Source organism: Daktulosphaira vitifoliae, unplaced genomic scaffold (genome assembly GCF_025091365.1).
Source record: "Daktulosphaira vitifoliae isolate Bord-2020 unplaced genomic scaffold, ASM2509136v1 Scaffold_2, whole genome shotgun sequence".
Taxonomy (NCBI): Eukaryota; Metazoa; Arthropoda; class Insecta; order Hemiptera; family Phylloxeridae; genus Daktulosphaira; species Daktulosphaira vitifoliae.
In genome coordinates this window covers 35,648,385-35,667,219 of record NW_026099573.1, presented here as the reverse complement: position 1 = coordinate 35,667,219, position 18,835 = coordinate 35,648,385, and the positions used below count along the sequence as shown (strand labels likewise).

The 18,835-nt window shown below is 31.7% G+C and overlaps 3 protein-coding genes across 11 annotated transcripts in view; all 3 read left to right on the top strand.

Annotated features, from left to right (window-relative positions):
* The window catches only part of LOC126899795 (uncharacterized), a 7,776-nt gene extending 1,463 nt beyond the window's left edge, over positions 1-6,313 (top strand). The window contains exons 1-3 of one of the 2 annotated variants that reach the window (XM_050674999.1): positions 241-514; positions 809-1,168; positions 1,613-6,313. In XM_050674999.1, the coding sequence (XP_050530956.1) occupies positions 1,925-5,155 (3,231 nt within the window). In that variant the 5' untranslated portion in view covers positions 241-514; positions 809-1,168; positions 1,613-1,924 and the 3' untranslated portion in view covers positions 5,156-6,313. Of the gene's footprint in view, positions 1-240; positions 515-808; positions 1,169-1,612 lie in introns of those variants that run through there. The other variant, XM_050675000.1, reaches the window with a different exon arrangement.
* LOC126899802 (uncharacterized protein DDB_G0289917-like) overlaps positions 1-18,835 on the top strand; it is a 145,235-nt gene that overhangs the window by 81,267 nt on the left and 45,133 nt on the right. The window lies entirely within an intron of this gene.
* LOC126899801 (uncharacterized) overlaps positions 7,135-18,835 on the top strand; it is a 73,504-nt gene continuing 61,803 nt past the window's right edge. For 3 of the 7 annotated variants that reach the window (XM_050675019.1, XM_050675017.1, XM_050675018.1), the window contains exon 1: positions 7,235-7,450. The gene's annotated coding sequence lies outside the window, so the exon portion shown is untranslated. Of the gene's footprint in view, positions 7,451-11,690; positions 11,876-18,835 lie in introns of all 7 variants that reach the window. The other 4 variants (XM_050675013.1, XM_050675020.1, XM_050675012.1 and 1 more) reach the window with 4 other exon arrangements.

The following is an 18,835-nucleotide window of genomic DNA, read 5'->3' as shown; positions in this document are numbered from 1 at the left end:
ATGTCTCATCAAAAATTTACTAACAAAGAAAATGGCTTATTTAATATGTTATATTTAAAGGAAATTAAAAATATCAAATATGATGAATTAAAACAACAAAAGTAAATAATTTATAAGCAAATTTAAGATTTCAAAAGTATTAATTAAATACTGTTTTTTTTTTTTTACAGATAATTGCAAGTCTATAAAGCTTTAAAAAAAAATTGTATTTTTGGTTTATGGTTATAAACTATATTACAATATATGAAATATATATTTTTAATTTTTTATCATTTTACAATATAATTTTATTTATTATTAAATTCAATAAATTTCTAGGAATTCAGGTGTAATTAGGTGATCCATAAGAATGGCCCCCAAAATAAACTTAAAAAAATTGGCAGCAGTTTTAAAAAAATATAAATGTGATCCATGTTTTTGGAAAAATATTAATATTGGTGATGAAGTTATCTATGCTGCTGCCAAAGCATGTTTGAAAAATACATCATCAATTTCACGCAAAAGAATTTCTCTTGTAAGTTAAATATATGTTTTAACTAAGGAACTAGGTTTACATTATTTTTTTATAATAACTATGCAATTGTTTCTATTATTGTTTTATTAAGACTTATATCAATATATACAAAATATATTATTTTAAATTTATATATATGAGTATATAGAGAATAGAGGTTTAATCGTGTTTTTCTTAGTATGATTAACTAATGTAATTTATTCGAGAGCTCCGTTTATAATTTTTTTTATCAAATAACTATTTATAATTTGTTAGAAAAATAATTTATATGAAGTAAATTAATTTTGTTTTCAGATTTTAGTGGAAGGAAGATGCAATATTTTAAATGTTTATAATGGAATCCAGGAGCAAAAAACAAATTTCATGGATCAAGTAAGGTGTATTTTATTGAATCAAATTGTAAATGTTACAGATGTGAATTCAGACATTATTCTAAAAGTTTGTAAGAAATTAGGTTTTAATTTTAATAAAAAGTCCAAGATTCAGAAAACTTTGATCATAGAAAAAGTAAGGTTAAGTATATCTAGAATTATTAATGAATTTAAAACTACTGGATTGAAAAATAATATTGCAAATAATGCAACTGAAATAAAAGAATTAAATAAAAATGAATTGGTGGAAAAATGTGTGATTGAAAATTCTAATATTCAAGAGGTAATTATTTATAAATAATAAAATGATATTAATACTAATTTTTCTATATTTCAATGGTAACTTGATGTGACTTGTAAAACTTCCAATTAAAAAAATCATAACATTAAAAAAAAAATCTTTTGTAGTATTTATTTGATTTAAATATCCAAATAAATAAATTATGATATTTTTTGTAATATAACTTCCATTGCCAACTCATTGATATGAAAATTTTCATAAAAATATTTGTTTTATGCACAATTTTGTAGAGTGTGCTTGTTTCAAATAAGAATTATTAATATCTGCTTTACGAGGTCAAATTAAATTATGACTAATTTTTAGATTTTAATAAATAATTAAAATTAATTGAGGGGTAGACCTTTCAAAAAAATATTTTTTTTTAATCAGCTATCTTTGCAAACCCATTAACTCAAAATTAGTTTTAATAATTTTGTTATATTTTAGCATGACAATTTGCTTAATAATGATGATAATCTGGATGTGATGTCTGTGACAAATATGAGTCATGATGAATTTATTGATACTAATATGGAAGAAATAAACTGTTGTATTGAAAGTAACTTAAGTATTAAACTTTTGCAAAATAATGCCGTGATTGATGATTCATCTAAAAATGTTATGAATAATGAAGAGTATTATGTATTAAATACACCAGACTATGAATATGTTGATGAAAATTGTATTCGAGTTGTTGAGGAACCTGAAATTACCGTAATACCTTCATCTGAGAAAATACTAACCTAATCGCATACAACAATGAGTAATGCATTTATTACACCTCCTAAAAAAATATTTAACATGGACAGTTGTCCAACAAGCCAATTGTGGAATAACGAGAAATGCATTGCAGCATCAAATATCAATACTAAAGACTTTTTTGTCACACCTTCAAGAAAGAATATATTAAGCAAGGACAGATGTCAAAAAAGGTTATTTTGCGATGATGAGGCTATTAGCCGTCCGGAAATGATAAGTTTGCTGAGAAATAAAGGTGAACTAAGAGGACTAGATATAAGTCCAGTCAAAAGTCCTTTGAAAAGATTAAGGGAAAGAAATTTGAACATATGTCAAGAATTTGGTCTCCCCAAAGGTACAATAAATGTATCGCCCAAGTCTTTAAGAAGTAAATATGAAGCGTGCAATTTTAAAGAAGGAGTTTTTTTCATACCACCAGAAGAATGGAAACAAATTTATAAAAATGGTAAACTAGATATCAAAACCTATCCAATGGTATTTAGGAAGTACTTGGAATCTATTAACAATACTTGTATATTGTACGTTAAGAAAAAGTTCAATGCCAATAAGAAAGGTGAAATAAAGATTAATGTATATTGTAAGATGCCAGATTGTAAAGTAATGAGGCTTTTTGTGACGCCTAGTAATGGTGGTGTAGAAGTTGTTGTATGGAGTTCTAGTCGAAATTTCAGTCACTCTCCAAAGGATCGCATGACTTGTCAGATAAGAGGACACGAAAGGAAAATTATAGGTGATAAATTAAAAAATACAACTGCATTTAAATATCAAGATGAATGTATTTTGTCTGCATCGCCCACTAAAGTTTTACGAAGTGGAAACATGCAGTCTGTCAAAACATTAACGACACTACGTAAATTGAGTAGTGAACAACAATTAAAGACAGATTATGATAAACATGATTCATTTGATGGAGTCCTTATGGCGCAGGAAGAAAAAAATAAATGGTTAAATATGATTGTTAATCCTTATCCATTTAATGTGAAATGGACCTCTGATTATCATTTGTTGATTTTACAAAAATTGAGTAAAAGTGGAAAATTTAAAACGCTTCATATAGATGCTACAGGATCTTTGGTTAGGCCACCTAATGAAAAAAAAGAAACCATTTATTATTATGCTGCAATTGTGCAGATAGACAAAATTGAAAATATTTATCCAGTAACAGAAATGATAAGCAGTACACATGATAGGCTAACTATTGAAAGTTGGCTGACTTCATTCAAAGAAAAGTTTATAAATGAAGTTGGTCTTTCATGGCCCCCTTTCAAGAATGTTGTTACAGACTTCAGTTGGGCTTTCATGCATGGAATATCCAAAGCGTGGAATAACAAAAATAATATTTTTGAATACCTTGATTTGTGTCATCAAGTTTTAACAAAAAAAAATGTAAAATTTCCAGACAATGATGTTGTAGTAAGTACATGCAGCAACCATTACATAAAAAATGTTATAAAGCATGCAAAAACAATTTTTGATGATGAAAGCAAGGCATATTATGTATCAAAATGTGTTGGGCTCGTATTTGATATGGATAATTATGAAGAGATAAAAAATTGGTTCAGACTATTAAGCAGAATACTTCTTTCCAAAAATGTAACACCTTTATGTAATAGTGCTAGGGCAGAAATGAATTTTCTTTTTAAAGGCAATAAAGTATTAAAATTGGAAGAAATGGACCTAAAAGATCATGTAGTGAACCCTCTAAATGAAAAACCATATTATGCTGAGTGTAAGAAATCTGCTTTCTATTATGATTTCAAAGAAATATTAGATGCTGTTTACATAGAAATATCCAATACGGTTGATGACCAGGGAAAAAATGACATGTATTCTGAGACATATTTGTTACATTTTCTCATTGAGAATATACCCTACATTCCACTATGGAGTAGAGTGATAACAGCAAAAATTGGCTTGGAAAAACGTCAGAGCAACGCAACTGCAGAAAGTTGGTTTAATATCATTAAAAATCATGTTCTAGGTAACCAAAGAAAAATGAAATGTGGAAGGTTTATAGAAAAAACCAGTGCACGGGTAACTGCTATTTGGAGCCGTTGTGGATTGATAATTCCTAAAAATGTGCTTGCAATCAGACCTAAAAATAATGCTAATAATGATGATGAGTTGCACCTGAATGATAAAGAATTCTGGCTTAAAAAAGGTAAAAAACCTTCTAATCTTGTTAACTTGGGAACTATTTTAAGACCACAAAAAAGTATGAATACATTCAAAAATACTAAAAGTATAAGTGAAAGTGATAAAACAAATGAAGTGTTGAATCGAAAGTTTGTTTCTGAGGTAAGTGTGCAAAAAGATATTGAACCTTCAGAGGACATTGGTAATGCTCATTATAGTAATACGGAAATTTTAAATGTTGATTGTATAAACGAAAAACTTGATTTAGTTGAAAAATATAAAAATGATGACACTAATAAAGATTCTTCTGTTATATCCTGTGGTCATACCGTAGTATGGGAGTCACCTGGAGATGAATCACTAGTTGGGAAGTATAAGATGTACCGTACAAGTAATTTAATTAAAGATGGATTATATTATATGCATGGTTATCCAGGGTGTAAAAATTACATAGTTGCCAGAATGTCTTTTGGAAATGAGAAGGTTGAAATATCTTCTGAAGACTTCAAACATTTAGATACTAAGGGCGAAAATAATGAACTTTGGTTAGAAAATAAAGAAATTTGGTGTTTGTTACAGATTTGTCTAAAAAGAAGTGAACGAACTTGGGTCAAACAAAAACAACAGATGCTGGGATGTATGAGTCCAGATATATCGTACTATATGATCAATTTGGGAAAAAGAATTGAACCTCCGAATGAAAATGGTAAAATTGAAGGTATGGGTTGGATTGAATTTTCTAGAGTACTTATTCCTTTATTAGAAAATAATAGCCATTGGACACTGATGTTAGTAGATTTTACTAAAAAAAAAGTAAGTTATTTAAATTCTTCTAGATTAGGTCATGAAGACTTATCACATAAAATTAATATGAAAGTTAAAGTTTTAAATAGTTTGAAAAAAACGCTAATGAGTTGGAATAGAGTACAAGTAATTGGTAATATTACAGAGTGGGAGATAAATGATGTGACTATATCCTATCAAAATGATAGTTTTAATTGTGGCGTTTTTATGTTATATTTTGCAAATCAATTGATGACAAATAAAATAATTATGAACAAATTCGATCCAAATGATTACAGAAAGAAATTATAAAATTTGATTTTGAGTAATTCGGAGTGTATGAAAAACAGTTGTCTAATCTGTGGTGTTGATGAAGGTAGTTTTAACGAGAAAAGCAAAAAGATTGACAAAAGAAGTGGAGAAATGGTACAATGTGAGTCTTGTACTCGATGGTTACATATCAATTGTTTACCGAAAAAAGATCCATTGCCTGACAATGATATCAAGTGGATCTGTGGACTTTGTTCTGCAAATAGTATTTAATTATATTGTCACAGAATTTCTGATTGGGAAAGAAATCTGTGTGTGTTAGTTGTTAACTTATTAGTGCTACAATTTAATCTTATAATTATTTTTCGTTTTCATCTTCACTAAATTCCATCGACTCATTAAACATCTGATCTTTTATGATAGTATATACTATTCCAAGACTAGTGTTAGAAATGACTGTGTGGTGCTATTTAATGGTTGCTGTACATTTCTATTTTTTAAGTTTTGACTCTTTAGTGAAAATTTGACATAAAAAAAAGCAACTTAAAATTTAAAATGCTCATTCGGCGAATTTTATAAAATACACCCCCTTTCCATATAAACATTAGTTAGACGGGCCACTGGAAAGCACTAATTTGTTAATAATGAACATGATGTAGACTGCCCAATAGTGAGTCTACATTATATAGTGGAGTTTCTGATCAGAAAAGAAATCCACGCTAAAATCTTTAGGGAAAGACGTCCTTATTAGATACTCGTTATCTGATGGGGTAACTCTGCCAAAGCTGGTCCCAAGCCCAGCCGAGAAAAGAGAAGGGAACCATCAGATATATTTTCATATTGTATTTAAATAAATAGTTTTTACTTAAATTAATAATATTACATTTATAAGTTCAATAAATGATTAATATTTTATTATAGAATTATGAATTTTATCTAAATATTAAATAAATTATTAAGTTTAAAATTAACTTATACAATAAACAAACTAATTTTTTTGTATTGATTTAGTAAACATGTTTGTAAAATTTTCTATTAGAAAAACTTAATTTCGCAGGGTACAAGTGATGGGTTTATTGCCCCCTATAATGATTTCTACATCATATATTAATACATGCCAATGTGTATTTGTACATATCGGTTTATAGGATTTCAATATTTCTGAAATATTGATAGTTTCTTTGGGAGAGGGTTATTGCATTGTTTNAAGATGGTTATTGCATTGTTTGTATCCTTTATAAATACTTTTTCTAATAGGAAATTTTGATCAATGTCTTGACACGACTTAAGGAATTGATCCTAAGTGTATTTGAATGTATAAATACTTGTGAGTATTGATATTTCTTATATAAATGTTATATTTTGTTTAGAGTGGAAGTTGTGTTATATGGGATCCTTTCAATTGTATACAGTTTTATATAGTTTTATAATGTATTAAATTGTTGTATATGTTATAAATATTTTTTGCATATGCACTTATATATTTATGTTTACTTTTGAATATATATTTATATTATTTTTTTTATATATGACTGTGTTATTTTTACAAGGATTTTCGTTATACATTTTCAATTTTCGAAGTTAAGAAAAAATTAATTTAGGAGATTATTACCATAATAATTTCATTTAATAATTAGAATAATAAAAAAACAATTATTATCAAAAAGTATTATTATATATTATACATTCGTATAATACATGCCCACCTCAATAATAACTAAAACTAAAATTATACATTTTTGCTGTTCTTTTTTTTCATAGTATAATAATTATAATATATATACATTTTATAATTATAATGATGAAATTAATATTATTGGTACTTCTTTCCCTTGAACTCTAACAGTCAGGCAACCCAATGAACACTGTTATGGTTACCGTCTTATCAGTTTGTGGTTGGGCGCTGAGTCTCGGGAGCTAACTTCACAGACGTTATAATAAAGATTATACTTTTAATCGATTTTAAGCCTAAAATTACGGCGATCCCCTTAAGGACTTTTTCCAGGAGTATAACTATATTTAGGGGACGATGAGAGATTGGTAAAAGTGGTTGTTACCCTTTTTTTATATTAAAGATTATTTTGCTATCAGTTTTATGTAGGAAATATGTATTTAGAATTTTTATCATAATATTTTTCACATTAGTATTGTCAATAAATTTGTAGTATAACATTTAATCACTAATAATATTAGGATTCTCTGCTTCATGCATATCAAAAAAGCTATGGCTATAGATTAATACAAATAATATAATGATCATCATAAAAGACTTTCGCTCTTTTGAAGTATAATCTTAGAAAAATTCAAACAAATTAAATGACATTTTGTTCGTGAAAGGTAATGCTGCTGAATTATTTGTTGATTGATAAATAAATCTAACAAAGATAATGTTCTTTAATTAAATATAATATAATGAATGTTATTGATTGTTAAAATATTGTTTTTTTGTATGTGTTATTTTTTAATAGTTTTTAGATTTTGCAAGTTGCATGCAATAGTTTTATTTATATAGACTATAAGTGAGAGTAGTTAGAAATAAGACTTTTTTTTTTGACATTTTCAGTAATTTTTTAATCATTTTTAATTTTTTGTTCACATTAAAAGCTCTTGCTTGTACCAAAAAGGATGGAAAAACCTTCATGGTACAGCATAAAAGAATTGAACCCGTCTACATTTGATTTTGTATAACACTATTGTTAGTATAAAATCCGAAGAATATATTAACCAAAAATGTTTTAAAATTATTTTGTCAAAGTTTTTACCAGTGTTAGCTTAGCTTGAGTTGTTAGAGAGATAGGTAAGAACTTCTCATACATTCAGATCTGTGAGTCAATTGTGTGTACCTCATCCAGATTTATATTAATTTGATCTTTGCATTAGTGTTTCCACCGAATTATTGTTGCCATTATTCATAACACCATATATATATATATAGAACATCCTACTGGGCACTCCTAAGGTAAACCGAATCAAGACAATTTCGGTATGAGGTGCGAACAATGGACCAACAGGTCTGAGTGCATGGGCATTATATCCACCTCTATAACAACTAAAACTAAAACTAGGGCACTCTTATATATGAGGCGTATAGAACCAAAACAGCTTAACCCACAAAAGTGAAATTATTCAGGGCGGAAAATTAAAGTTTTGACTATTTTTAATTTATTATTATTCAATTCAATGCCAGAATCATAATGAAACTTCATTAGTATGTATAAAACCTGCCTTTTAAACCATCCATAAAGCACTAACCTATTTATAGGTGATTAGGGTTTAATGTGAGTTAGGCCACACTACATTTTGAAAAATTTTCATCGTATTAAATTTTGGGTGGGTTAGTCCAAAACTTGAAAATTTATAATTTACTTTAATCTAAATCTTATGAACTATACATTTAGTTATACTGTATTGAATTTGTTATATAAATATTTAACAACTGACTTAACAAATATACATTTTTTATAGAATAGATCACTTCATAAAATTAGTATTCTAAGCTTAATGTAAAATAATAATAATAATTTTATCATTATTATTATAATAATCCACATACCAAAATTGTAATTTACTTCTATAAATATTTTAAAATGATACATGATAAAAATAACTTAGTTATAATAATCATTTGTTTTCCAACAACATTCATTTCATAATAAAGAAATATTATAATAATTATTACACTTTATTCATCATAAAATGTATAAAATTAACATTTTATTATTAATGTAGCGATCATTAATATTAATAATAGTTATCACATTATGTCTTCTGTGCTTAGTGCAACAAACAAAACAAAAAAATAAATAATTTTAATATTATATTATAATAGTAATATTGTAATACTTAACTAAATCTTAGTTTACTCCTCTAAATATTTAAAATGAATTAAAAATGAAACATAATACAAATAACTTTTAGTGATGTTAAAAATCTGTATTACTCCTTTTAACATTGTATAATATTTTAAAGAAACATAATTATAACAGTTACCCATCATAAAATTTGATAAAATAAACAAAAACTTATCAGTATTCTCTGCTTAAATATATATTAAAAAAAAAATCTCATGTGTACCTACAACTTAAAATATTAATGTACTTCTAATATTTAAAAAATAATTTTAATGTTTCAAAGTTCTTATTCATTATTTTCACATTCATTTAAATCAGGATAATCTTCATTAATGTTTTTGTTAACTTTAAGACTATTGTAAAATTGATGGTAATTGGCAAATAAATCTAATAAATTTTTTTTTTTTGCTTCTGTGATTATATGGCCATTAGGATACAATAGATCTTACTTTCTTGTATAGTCTTCAATTTTCGAGTTTCTTTTACCAATATAAACACAGTTAAATGGGAAATTAGAATTATTAGAATATTTATAACTAAACTTAAAATGCTGGTCACTTTTGTATTGCAACCACTGCATTTTGAGCCATTCCACTTTCTGATGTGTTGTATCAATTTTTCTATTTGTAATTTGCCTCTCCGGAGACTTAGTTGAAAAAAAATCATTTTTTGTCATTGACAATTTGAAATGGATTTCTTTTCCTAGCAGATGTTATGACAGACTTCCAATTATCTGGTCCATGTATTTCAAGGTGAATTTTTTTTTTCTACCAAGCCAAAATCTTGGTCACATGGCAAAAATGAATGGCTACTTACCTAAAACTTGTGATCAATTTCATCAACTGTAAATGAGAGACTAGCAACTATGTAGTTACATAGAGTAGCCCAACATTTTGGCACAAAATAATATGTGGAAACTAAAATGGGTTAAGCCATTATCAGTAGGTTAGGCCAATTTAGCATTGAAAATAGGAATTTAAGTATCGATGCCAAAACAAATTAAGTGCTGCCATCTACAAAATAATTTTTTGTTAGGGTTGGGCCATATTGGTTTTGAAATATTATATTATTCTAAAGCGTAAAATATTTTTTTGTGGGTTTAGCTGTTTTAGCTCTATGCGCCTCATATATTCAAAAAGTTCTGTTTTTAGGATCTGGCAAAATTAAGTATGTCTTTGGGTCTTAAGTTTTTAATTTCTTATTTTTCAGAAGAAGATTTTCCTAAATGTTTAGAGATTATTATGACTAGGATATCACATTTATACATAATGTAAAATGAGTTTTTCTCTTCTGTTTCATAATTTGTGCACATTGGTAATTTTGTCATCCTCATTGTGTAAAGATATTTAAACAAGTGACCATGTCCTGTTAGAGTAATTATTAGATATTTAGTCACAACACAACTCTCAGTATTAAAAACTTTAATTTTAGTAATATATCATAAAAAGTTATATCATTCTAAAACTAAACTCAACAAAAAATTATTTAATAATATTGCTAGAAAAATTATTTTTTCTTTTTATTTATATGTTTCTATGATTTTAAAGTGGTGGTATGAGCTGTAAAATACAAAAAGTGCGTTTTTGTGTGTGTTCCATATGATACATTGTATGTTCAACTAAAATCATAATTATTACAATATTTGTGTTTCTGAATTCATTAGTATTCTTACTATTTTGTAACAAAAAAATAGTAGGAAAAACAATTTTTCAATAATAAGGGAAAAGTTGAAAAAATTACAATTTTTTAATTTCATGTGTTGTGTTAGTCTTTTTAATAATTATTCATCTTAATTATACTTTAAATATAAAAATGTTAATATAATTACTGTAAGCATCTTCTTAGCAAGTAAGATTTAGATAACCCTTTTTTTAGATATTTAATATATATATATATATATTAAATATATCTTATTATATAATAAAACATTGAAAAATTAGACAATGCTGGAAAATTTACTTAAAGAATGATTTTCATAATTTTTTTTTTAAATTAAAGAGCTCAATGACGTTATTCTAAGATTATTCGCGAAGATCAGAAAATATTTTTTAGCACTCTGTCCCCGTGTATATTTTTTAGTAGGATATTCTTTTGCTTAGCACATGTTAATTTGGTTTAAATTTGACGCAAGTATACAAATGTGTTAATAACACGGTATTTAAAGATACCTTAGGAGTAAATATTTTAGTTATATTATTCGATAATTTTGTTATTATTTCTTATAGCTAAAAAAAATTATTGTATAGGATGTATAAAAAAATAAGTATTGTATGATAGAAAAGTTCATTTATTATTTCCATTAATAACTTTTCTTATTTCCTTCTCCTTTTTTCCTTTAGGAACATTTTTTTTAATTATTATAGTATTCCTTACCATACCAATATTTTTTTTTGTGGTAGGATATTTTCCTACAGTTTTTACATTAAATGTTCAATACAAATGAAAATTTGTATTGATGTATTAGATTCTAAAAGAAATGTAAATGAATGTTCTTTTATTTTAAATTCTATATGAGTGTTCAATTTAACCTATTACCTTGTTTCATTCATAACACAATTTTATTAATATTGATGATACCAAAGATAATGTTACTATTGAAATATTGTGATAACCTTAATCAAAGAATATAAACTTCATGTCCTATACAATTTCACTATATATTATTTTTGAATTTTACACATTTTTTTAATTAAACGTCTACTATATTTCTATTAAATTGTTTCTAGAGTAATAGTTTTCCTACACAACATTTATTGTGCACGCAGTAATCGGGTACTGCCATAAAAATCAGTGCCCTACCAATAAGGACAGACCAGTAAGGGCCTAACGCATTGTAAGTGTGTGAGGCCCGGAGGAAACTAGGACGAGACTGAGCCCCAGCTAGGCAAAGCCTAGTTTATATATATACCAGGTGAAAAAGATCTAACTCATAACCAGGCGCGGACTGGCCCACCGGGATACCGGGAAAATCCTGGTGGGCCCNTCATATAACATATGATCTACATAACATTTTATACTTTTGTGTTAATCAATTGTTACAATATAAGACTATATTTAAAATAAGTTATATGATATTTTTTTCAATTACAAAACATATTTTAAAAATTAATTTTTTTATTAAAATTTTTTAAGATTTACAAATAGCCATTTTAGAGATATGTTTTAAAGAAAAATGTTAATACCAAAAATTGTCATTTTTTTTTAATAGTTTCGTTTGTACAGCATTTTGATGTTTATTAAATTTTGATTTTTTTACGATTGTCCTATAGTATCAAAAGTTAGAACGGAAGTAAACAAATCTTTTACATTACTTACTAGTAACAGTACGCGATTTCTTTTCCATGGATAATAATAATGTGTGAATATTTTTTTACAGAAATGATTATCCCTAATATTTAATACATTATGTTAGAAACCTCGTATGTTGACTACAATTGTTCGACGGTTAGCCAATTTAAAATTAATAACAATTATTAATTTGCCTGATTCTATCATTGATATCATATTATATGATATTCCTTGTTTAAGAAATATGATAATGAATGCACTTGCACACTATTATGTTCACTATTACTTATTATAACATGTTAGATAACATTATTACCTATATTTTTTATAAACTCAATTCTACTACTTCTTGTTTTTTATGACAATTACAGTACTTATTTAAGTACTGTTGCCAATAAATAACGTAAAAAGATAATGCTTACATAATATGTATTAACATTTGATACCATAGGAAAATCGTAAAAAAATCAAAATTTAACAAACTTTAAAATGTTATATTAACGTAACTACTGAATTCAAATAAGAGTTTTTGGTATCAAAATTTTTCTTTAAAACTTATTTATAAAATGTCTATCTTCTCTAAAATACTAGTAAAATGGTACTTTTTACTATTATTAATTGTATAATAATTTATTTTAAGAATTCGTTAATTATCTTCTTATTATATTAAGTGTACTTAATAAAAATTTTAGATAGAACTAATCAAATATTTTTTGAAACCATTTCCTAGCCCATTCAACAATTTTTTAAAACTATTCGATAGTTTATATGCTAAAAACACACTATTCGGTCTGGACCCCCCCCCCAAATTTTTTAAACTTCTCACAAAAAAATCAGATGGTACTTTGATTTTCTACCAATTACGTTTTAAAAGTGACGACAATATATATATATATATACTTATAGTTTTTAATAAATTACTAACTATACACTCGTATTTTTATATTTTTTTCATTTATTTGAGATCGGTTGTTTTATTAAAATTGTGTATTACATTATTCTACATTAATAAATACTAGATAGTAGATACTGAACAACATTGTGTAATATGAGTTAAATTCAATTTAAATTGTCGAACATCAATGATGCTATTCATATTCCAAGAATTTATGGAATATCATATTGTTCGTTATTAGTTCGTTATCGGCTCTTGTCCCGTTGTTTGACTGGAGGCATCAATTATAGATAACAATTTGATTTTCTTTTGTATACCTAACCTAACATAGCATTAAATTTATATTTTTCACTGATAATAATTATTGTTGAACTTTCACCATGACGTTTTCTGAGAAGTAAGAATAATGCCTTTTAATGTGCAGTGTTATCGAGCACATAATACATACGCTTATTCGCCAACAGGCTGTTTTGTGTTAAGTTTTATTTTTTGTTGTTTTTGAAAACTTTCCATTATGAAGAGAGGTGCGCTGGACAATTATTTTAAAACAACTTCTAAAAAGTGTGTGACTAATGTGTAATCAATAAGTGAACACGCAGGCATCGGGGAAAACTTAATAGCTGATGATTCATCGAGTAGTTCAATTCTAGTATTACAGGCAGCTAAAGATGTGAGTACTACTTGTATCTTGATATCGGAATTGTGTCATCTGAACTTTTTCAAACAAAGGTAATCACTAATAATGATTTATTCAAGAGTAATGTTATGAAGTCCGTATTAATACCTACGAGAAACTATATTTTTCCTATTCAAATATTTGATAAAAAAAATCTTAAATTTCAATATCAGTGGTTAGAAAAGTGGGAGTGGTTAGCGTACTCAAAAGAAGTAGATGGTGCATTTTGTTTAGAAATGATTGTGTTAGTAAAGGATCTTATGAAAAAATCGGATCATTAGTTATTAAACCTTTCATTAAATGGAAAAACGCCTTTGAAAAATTTACTGCCCATTCTAAAACCAACTATCATCAATTTTATCTTGTAGCTGTAGATAGTTTTAAAAAGGTGGTTAGTGGAAAAATAAATGATGTTGCAACACAATTAGATTCCAAAAGAAAAAAACAGCAAGAAGAAAATAGAGCGGCTCTAATACCTATTATCAAAACTATAATTTTTTGCGGTGAAAACGAACTTCCTCTAAGAGGTGATTATGATAGTGCTCCATTTACCTTGCAAAAACCCACTAAAAAAGATGGTAAATTTCATGCCCTACTTCGATTTAGGGCTAATTCTGGGGACGAAAATTTAAAACACATCTATTAACTAGCAATAAAAATTCCAGTTATTTAAGTCCGACGATTCAAAACGAAATAATTAATATTTGTGGGCAATTCAAAAAAATTGTTTACTGACATCAATAAAGCTGGTTGTTTTGCTATTCTATGCGATGAAACGTAAGACGTTTCTGGATTTGAACAACTGTCATTATGCGCTCGATATGTCAATCAAAATAATCAATTTCGTGAAAATTTTTTAAAATTTATTCCAGCATATGATTTAACTGGGAAAATTTTGACAAATTTGATTTTTGAGAAATGCGAACAATTAGGCTTAGATTTGAACAATCTTATTGGACAAGGGTATGATGGAGCTGGTAATATGAGTGGTCAGTTCAGTGGTGTTCAATTTAGAATACAGCAAAAATCCCAAAAGCGATGTATGTGCATTGTGGTGCAGCACATAGATTAAATCTTGCGCTATCATCTTTTTTATCAATCTCAAGTGTGAGAAATAGTCTTGGTGTTATGAAAAATATAATCAATTTATTCAGAAACAACGCTTTATGTAGAAAAAATCTTAAAAATTATATTTTAAAGTATGCTCCTGAATCAAAAAGAACTCGTTTGGTCGGTTTATGTGAAACGCGTTTTATAGAACGTCACGACGCTATAAATGTTTTTGTAGAGCTATTTCAGCCTATTATAGTTAGTCTTCAAGAATTTCAATAAACTTCACGTTAAGTCTCCTCCAGTGCTTTATCTCTTTTAGCATCTATTGAAAAAAGTAGTTGTATTATTTCCTTGTTGGTTTGTGAAAATCTTTTAAGTTTCACTGATGCGATATTAGTAGGTGACGCACCCAAAATAAATAATACTAATTGGTTGTCTAAGTGGCGTCGAGCCGTTTAATAAGAAAAAGAATGTTAGCACAAAAGAATAACGATAAACCACAAGTAGCAATACTACAAATTATTGAAGATCACGTTCAGACGGTCCTGTCGATAGATGTCAAAAAATCGGCACTCTGGTTCGGTTTTATTGGCGAACGAGCGGACGAGCGATATTGGTGTCACGATGATGACTGACTGGACGTATTATTGCGGCGGGGTATACGACGCTAGGCATTTGTTGGACTTTACACCACGGCGATAACGCGTGTGTGTGACGGTCCGGTTTACAGTTAAGCGGTGGCTGAGAAGGAGCTGACACGACCGCGGGGTGTCAACGTGTGACAACGCCGTGGCCGTGTCATATACCCCCCCACCAAGCCGCCGCTGTACTCTAGAAATCAAATGAAATAGCGCGTATAGCGTTCCGTGTTTGGTCGAATATATTAGAGTGCGCATAGCGCAATAACAAGCCGCAATACTTACGTTGTATGATTGATGGAGTGGGTGGTAGTGCCCCGCGGAGTGCGCGCAGCAGGGAGGGAGTTAGGGGTCTAGACCCCGCGCGTAACGCGCTTGGGGTGGGAGGAAGCTCTTACTCGGCCGGGGGCTCCGGCTGTGCTGGGGAAGTGGGGCAGGAGAGGAACAGGTCCATCTCCCGAACCAGGCCGTCGTCCTCCAGCTCCATAGGCGTCTCCGGCTGCTCCTCCTGTGCTGGTGTTGACGCCGCCAGCACCCCGTCCACAAACATGCCCGACGGCCGGCTGACAATGGCCGTTGTCACTGCTGGGGCTGCTGGGGCTGCTGCTGATGTTGTCGGTGTTGTTGCTGTTGTCGGTGGTGCTGTTGTTGTTGTCGGTGTTGTTGATGTCGGGTTTATGGGCGGTGTAAGGTCCCCACCGACGACGACCCCCCAACGTCGAAGCATATACTCCTTGTACTTCTTCGTCCGGCGTTCCCGCTCGGACGGAGAGTAGTACCGAGGAGTTTTGCTAGTCGTAGGGGTAGGCGTCGCTGCGGACCCTCCACTGCCCCTGGCGTATGGATGCTTCGGGCGACGTGACGTGGGTGGGGCGCTGTCTGGCCGCGTGGCGCGGAAAGACAGTAGAGGCCGAGGGGAGGGGGCCACCCGCGTATTGCTTGTGGACGCCTCCCCTGGGCGGGAGAAGTGTTGGGACGCCACATTTATCACCCGACGAGGTTTGGGAGAAGGGGGAGCTTGGACTCCCGGAGCGGACGGGGAGGCGCGGGGGAGTGAGTTTAGCGTGATTTGTATTTCGCGCCTCACCTCCTCGCGACCCGCCCGCACGCCCCGTTCGTAGTGAGCTCGAGCCACAGGGTTCCTTAATACCTCGGGTAGGGGGGCGCGCGAAGCATCCTCCGCCGAGCGCAGTACGCGCGGGATGGGATCCGTCGGGAGGCCCACCCGGCCCGCCAATTGGCCAACCAACCGTTGGACCTCCTCGACGGATAAGGGTGTGGCTGGGTTGTTGTTGTTGTTGCTCATGCTGAAAAATAACAAAAAAAAGAAACTACTAACTTTGTTTTTTCATACATGAGACATGAATTTTCCTTGGTGGGGACTGATCCGTTAAGAACACGCCTTTACGGNATGAGACATGAATTTTCCTTGGTGGGGACTGGTCCGTTAAGAACACGCCTTTACCGAGGCGTTCGGTTAATCTCACGGGGCCCCACCACTTCGGTGCAAAACCCGCACAAAATTGTCTATTCGCGTTTGATAAGTGATGCGCTTTATAGTACACAACGTCGCCAACCGCGTATTTTGTTTTGATATGAACGGGCGGCGGTGTTATTTTTGTGCTAGTGATTTGTCGTTCGCGTTCTAACCAGTCGTTATTGATAGTAGCAGGTGCTACCGGTTGTACTCGCTGCAGTAGCCAATCACCCGGTTTCTTACCTTCTCTACCTAATACGAGTACGGACGGTGCGTATCCGGTAGTCTCGTTGCGCCTATTGCGTAGAGCGAACAACAAAGGTGGCAATTTTGTATCCCAAGATGTGTGACTCGACTCTGTTAATAGAGCGCGAAGTCCTTTTTTTAACTCTTGGATCTTTCGTTCTACTGGGTTAGCCCGTGGGTGGTATATCGGTGTAGTCCAGGCCTCTGCCCCCCACCGATTTATCGCGTCGATCATTTCTTTGGACACGAGCGCACGGCCGTTGTCGCTTAAAATTACTCGCGCGTAACCGTAGCGTGAAAAGAACTCCCTTTCTAGCGCGTCTACAATCGTTTTCGTTGTAGGTGCGCCTATGGGGTACGCTTCGGTCCACCTGCTGAAGCAGTCAGTTACTACTAATAGGTTCGTCTTGCCCCTTGGTGTTCTAGGGTACGGTCCCATCAGGTCGATACTGATTACTTCCCACGGCTGTCTGGGTTGGCGCTTGACCATCGGGTCTTCGGGGCGCATGTTTAAGGGCTTAGTACACGCGCAAATGTGACACGATTTTACGTACATGCGCACGGCGTTTCTTAACCCTTTGCAGTAGGACCGTTGTTTGACCGCTCGGTGTGTTTCTCTCCATCCGGGGTGACATGATAGGGGTTCGTCGTGGTAACNGGGGTGACATGATAGGGGGTCGTCGTGGTACCGCCAAATTATATGTTGTACTTTGTCGGTGGGGACGACTACCGGTGTGTCAGCGCCTATACGAATACGTAAAATACCGTCCAATAAAAAAAATTCTTTTTTATTTTTCGCGGCTGGTTTTTCGTTCGCTATCGTAAGTTGCGCGTTTAAATTTTTTATGACCGAAGAGAGAAACTGGTCGTTGTTTTGCCACTCTCGTACTTCCCCCCCCGTGAACGGTCGGTCGCAGATCGCGTCGATTGCCTCGGTAATGGAGTAGATATTAACGAGAGTGGCGTTGGTTGTGGGCGGACTAGACATTGGCGCGCCTAACAAATTGTCGTCTAGGGCGTCTTCGTCAACAGGGGGTCCGTCCGTTGGGTGACGTGACAACATGTCGGGTGCTTCGTTGTGTTTACCCGGTACGTGTGTCGTGGTGAAATTTAGGTTACCCAGGTGTAGCGCCCAGCGGGTCAACTTACTGTTTGTTCCCTTCGCTTTGTGCAGATAAGTTAGCGCTGAATTATCTGTGTATAGCTCGAAAGGGGCTTNGCTGAATTATCTGTATATAACTCGAAAGGGGCGTACTCTAAGTATGACCTAAATTTATCGGTTGCCCATATGATCGCTAGACATTCGCGCTCGACAGCGGCATAACGTTTTTGCGTATCCGACAGCCTTTTACTAGCGTAAGCGACGATATCCTTTTCCCCCGGTTTTTGTCCGTGTTGAAATAATACCGCCCCTGCGCCTAGTTCACTAGCGTCGGTTTGCAGGTAAAAGATCTTTGTGTAGTCGGGGGAGGAAAGGCGTGGTGAGTCGCATATTGCCGATTTAATGTGCTCGAAAACGTGTTGTTGTGGTTGAGACCACGACCATTTCTCCCCTTTCTTTAACAGGTGGGTGAGGGGATCGATGCTGTCCGCATAAT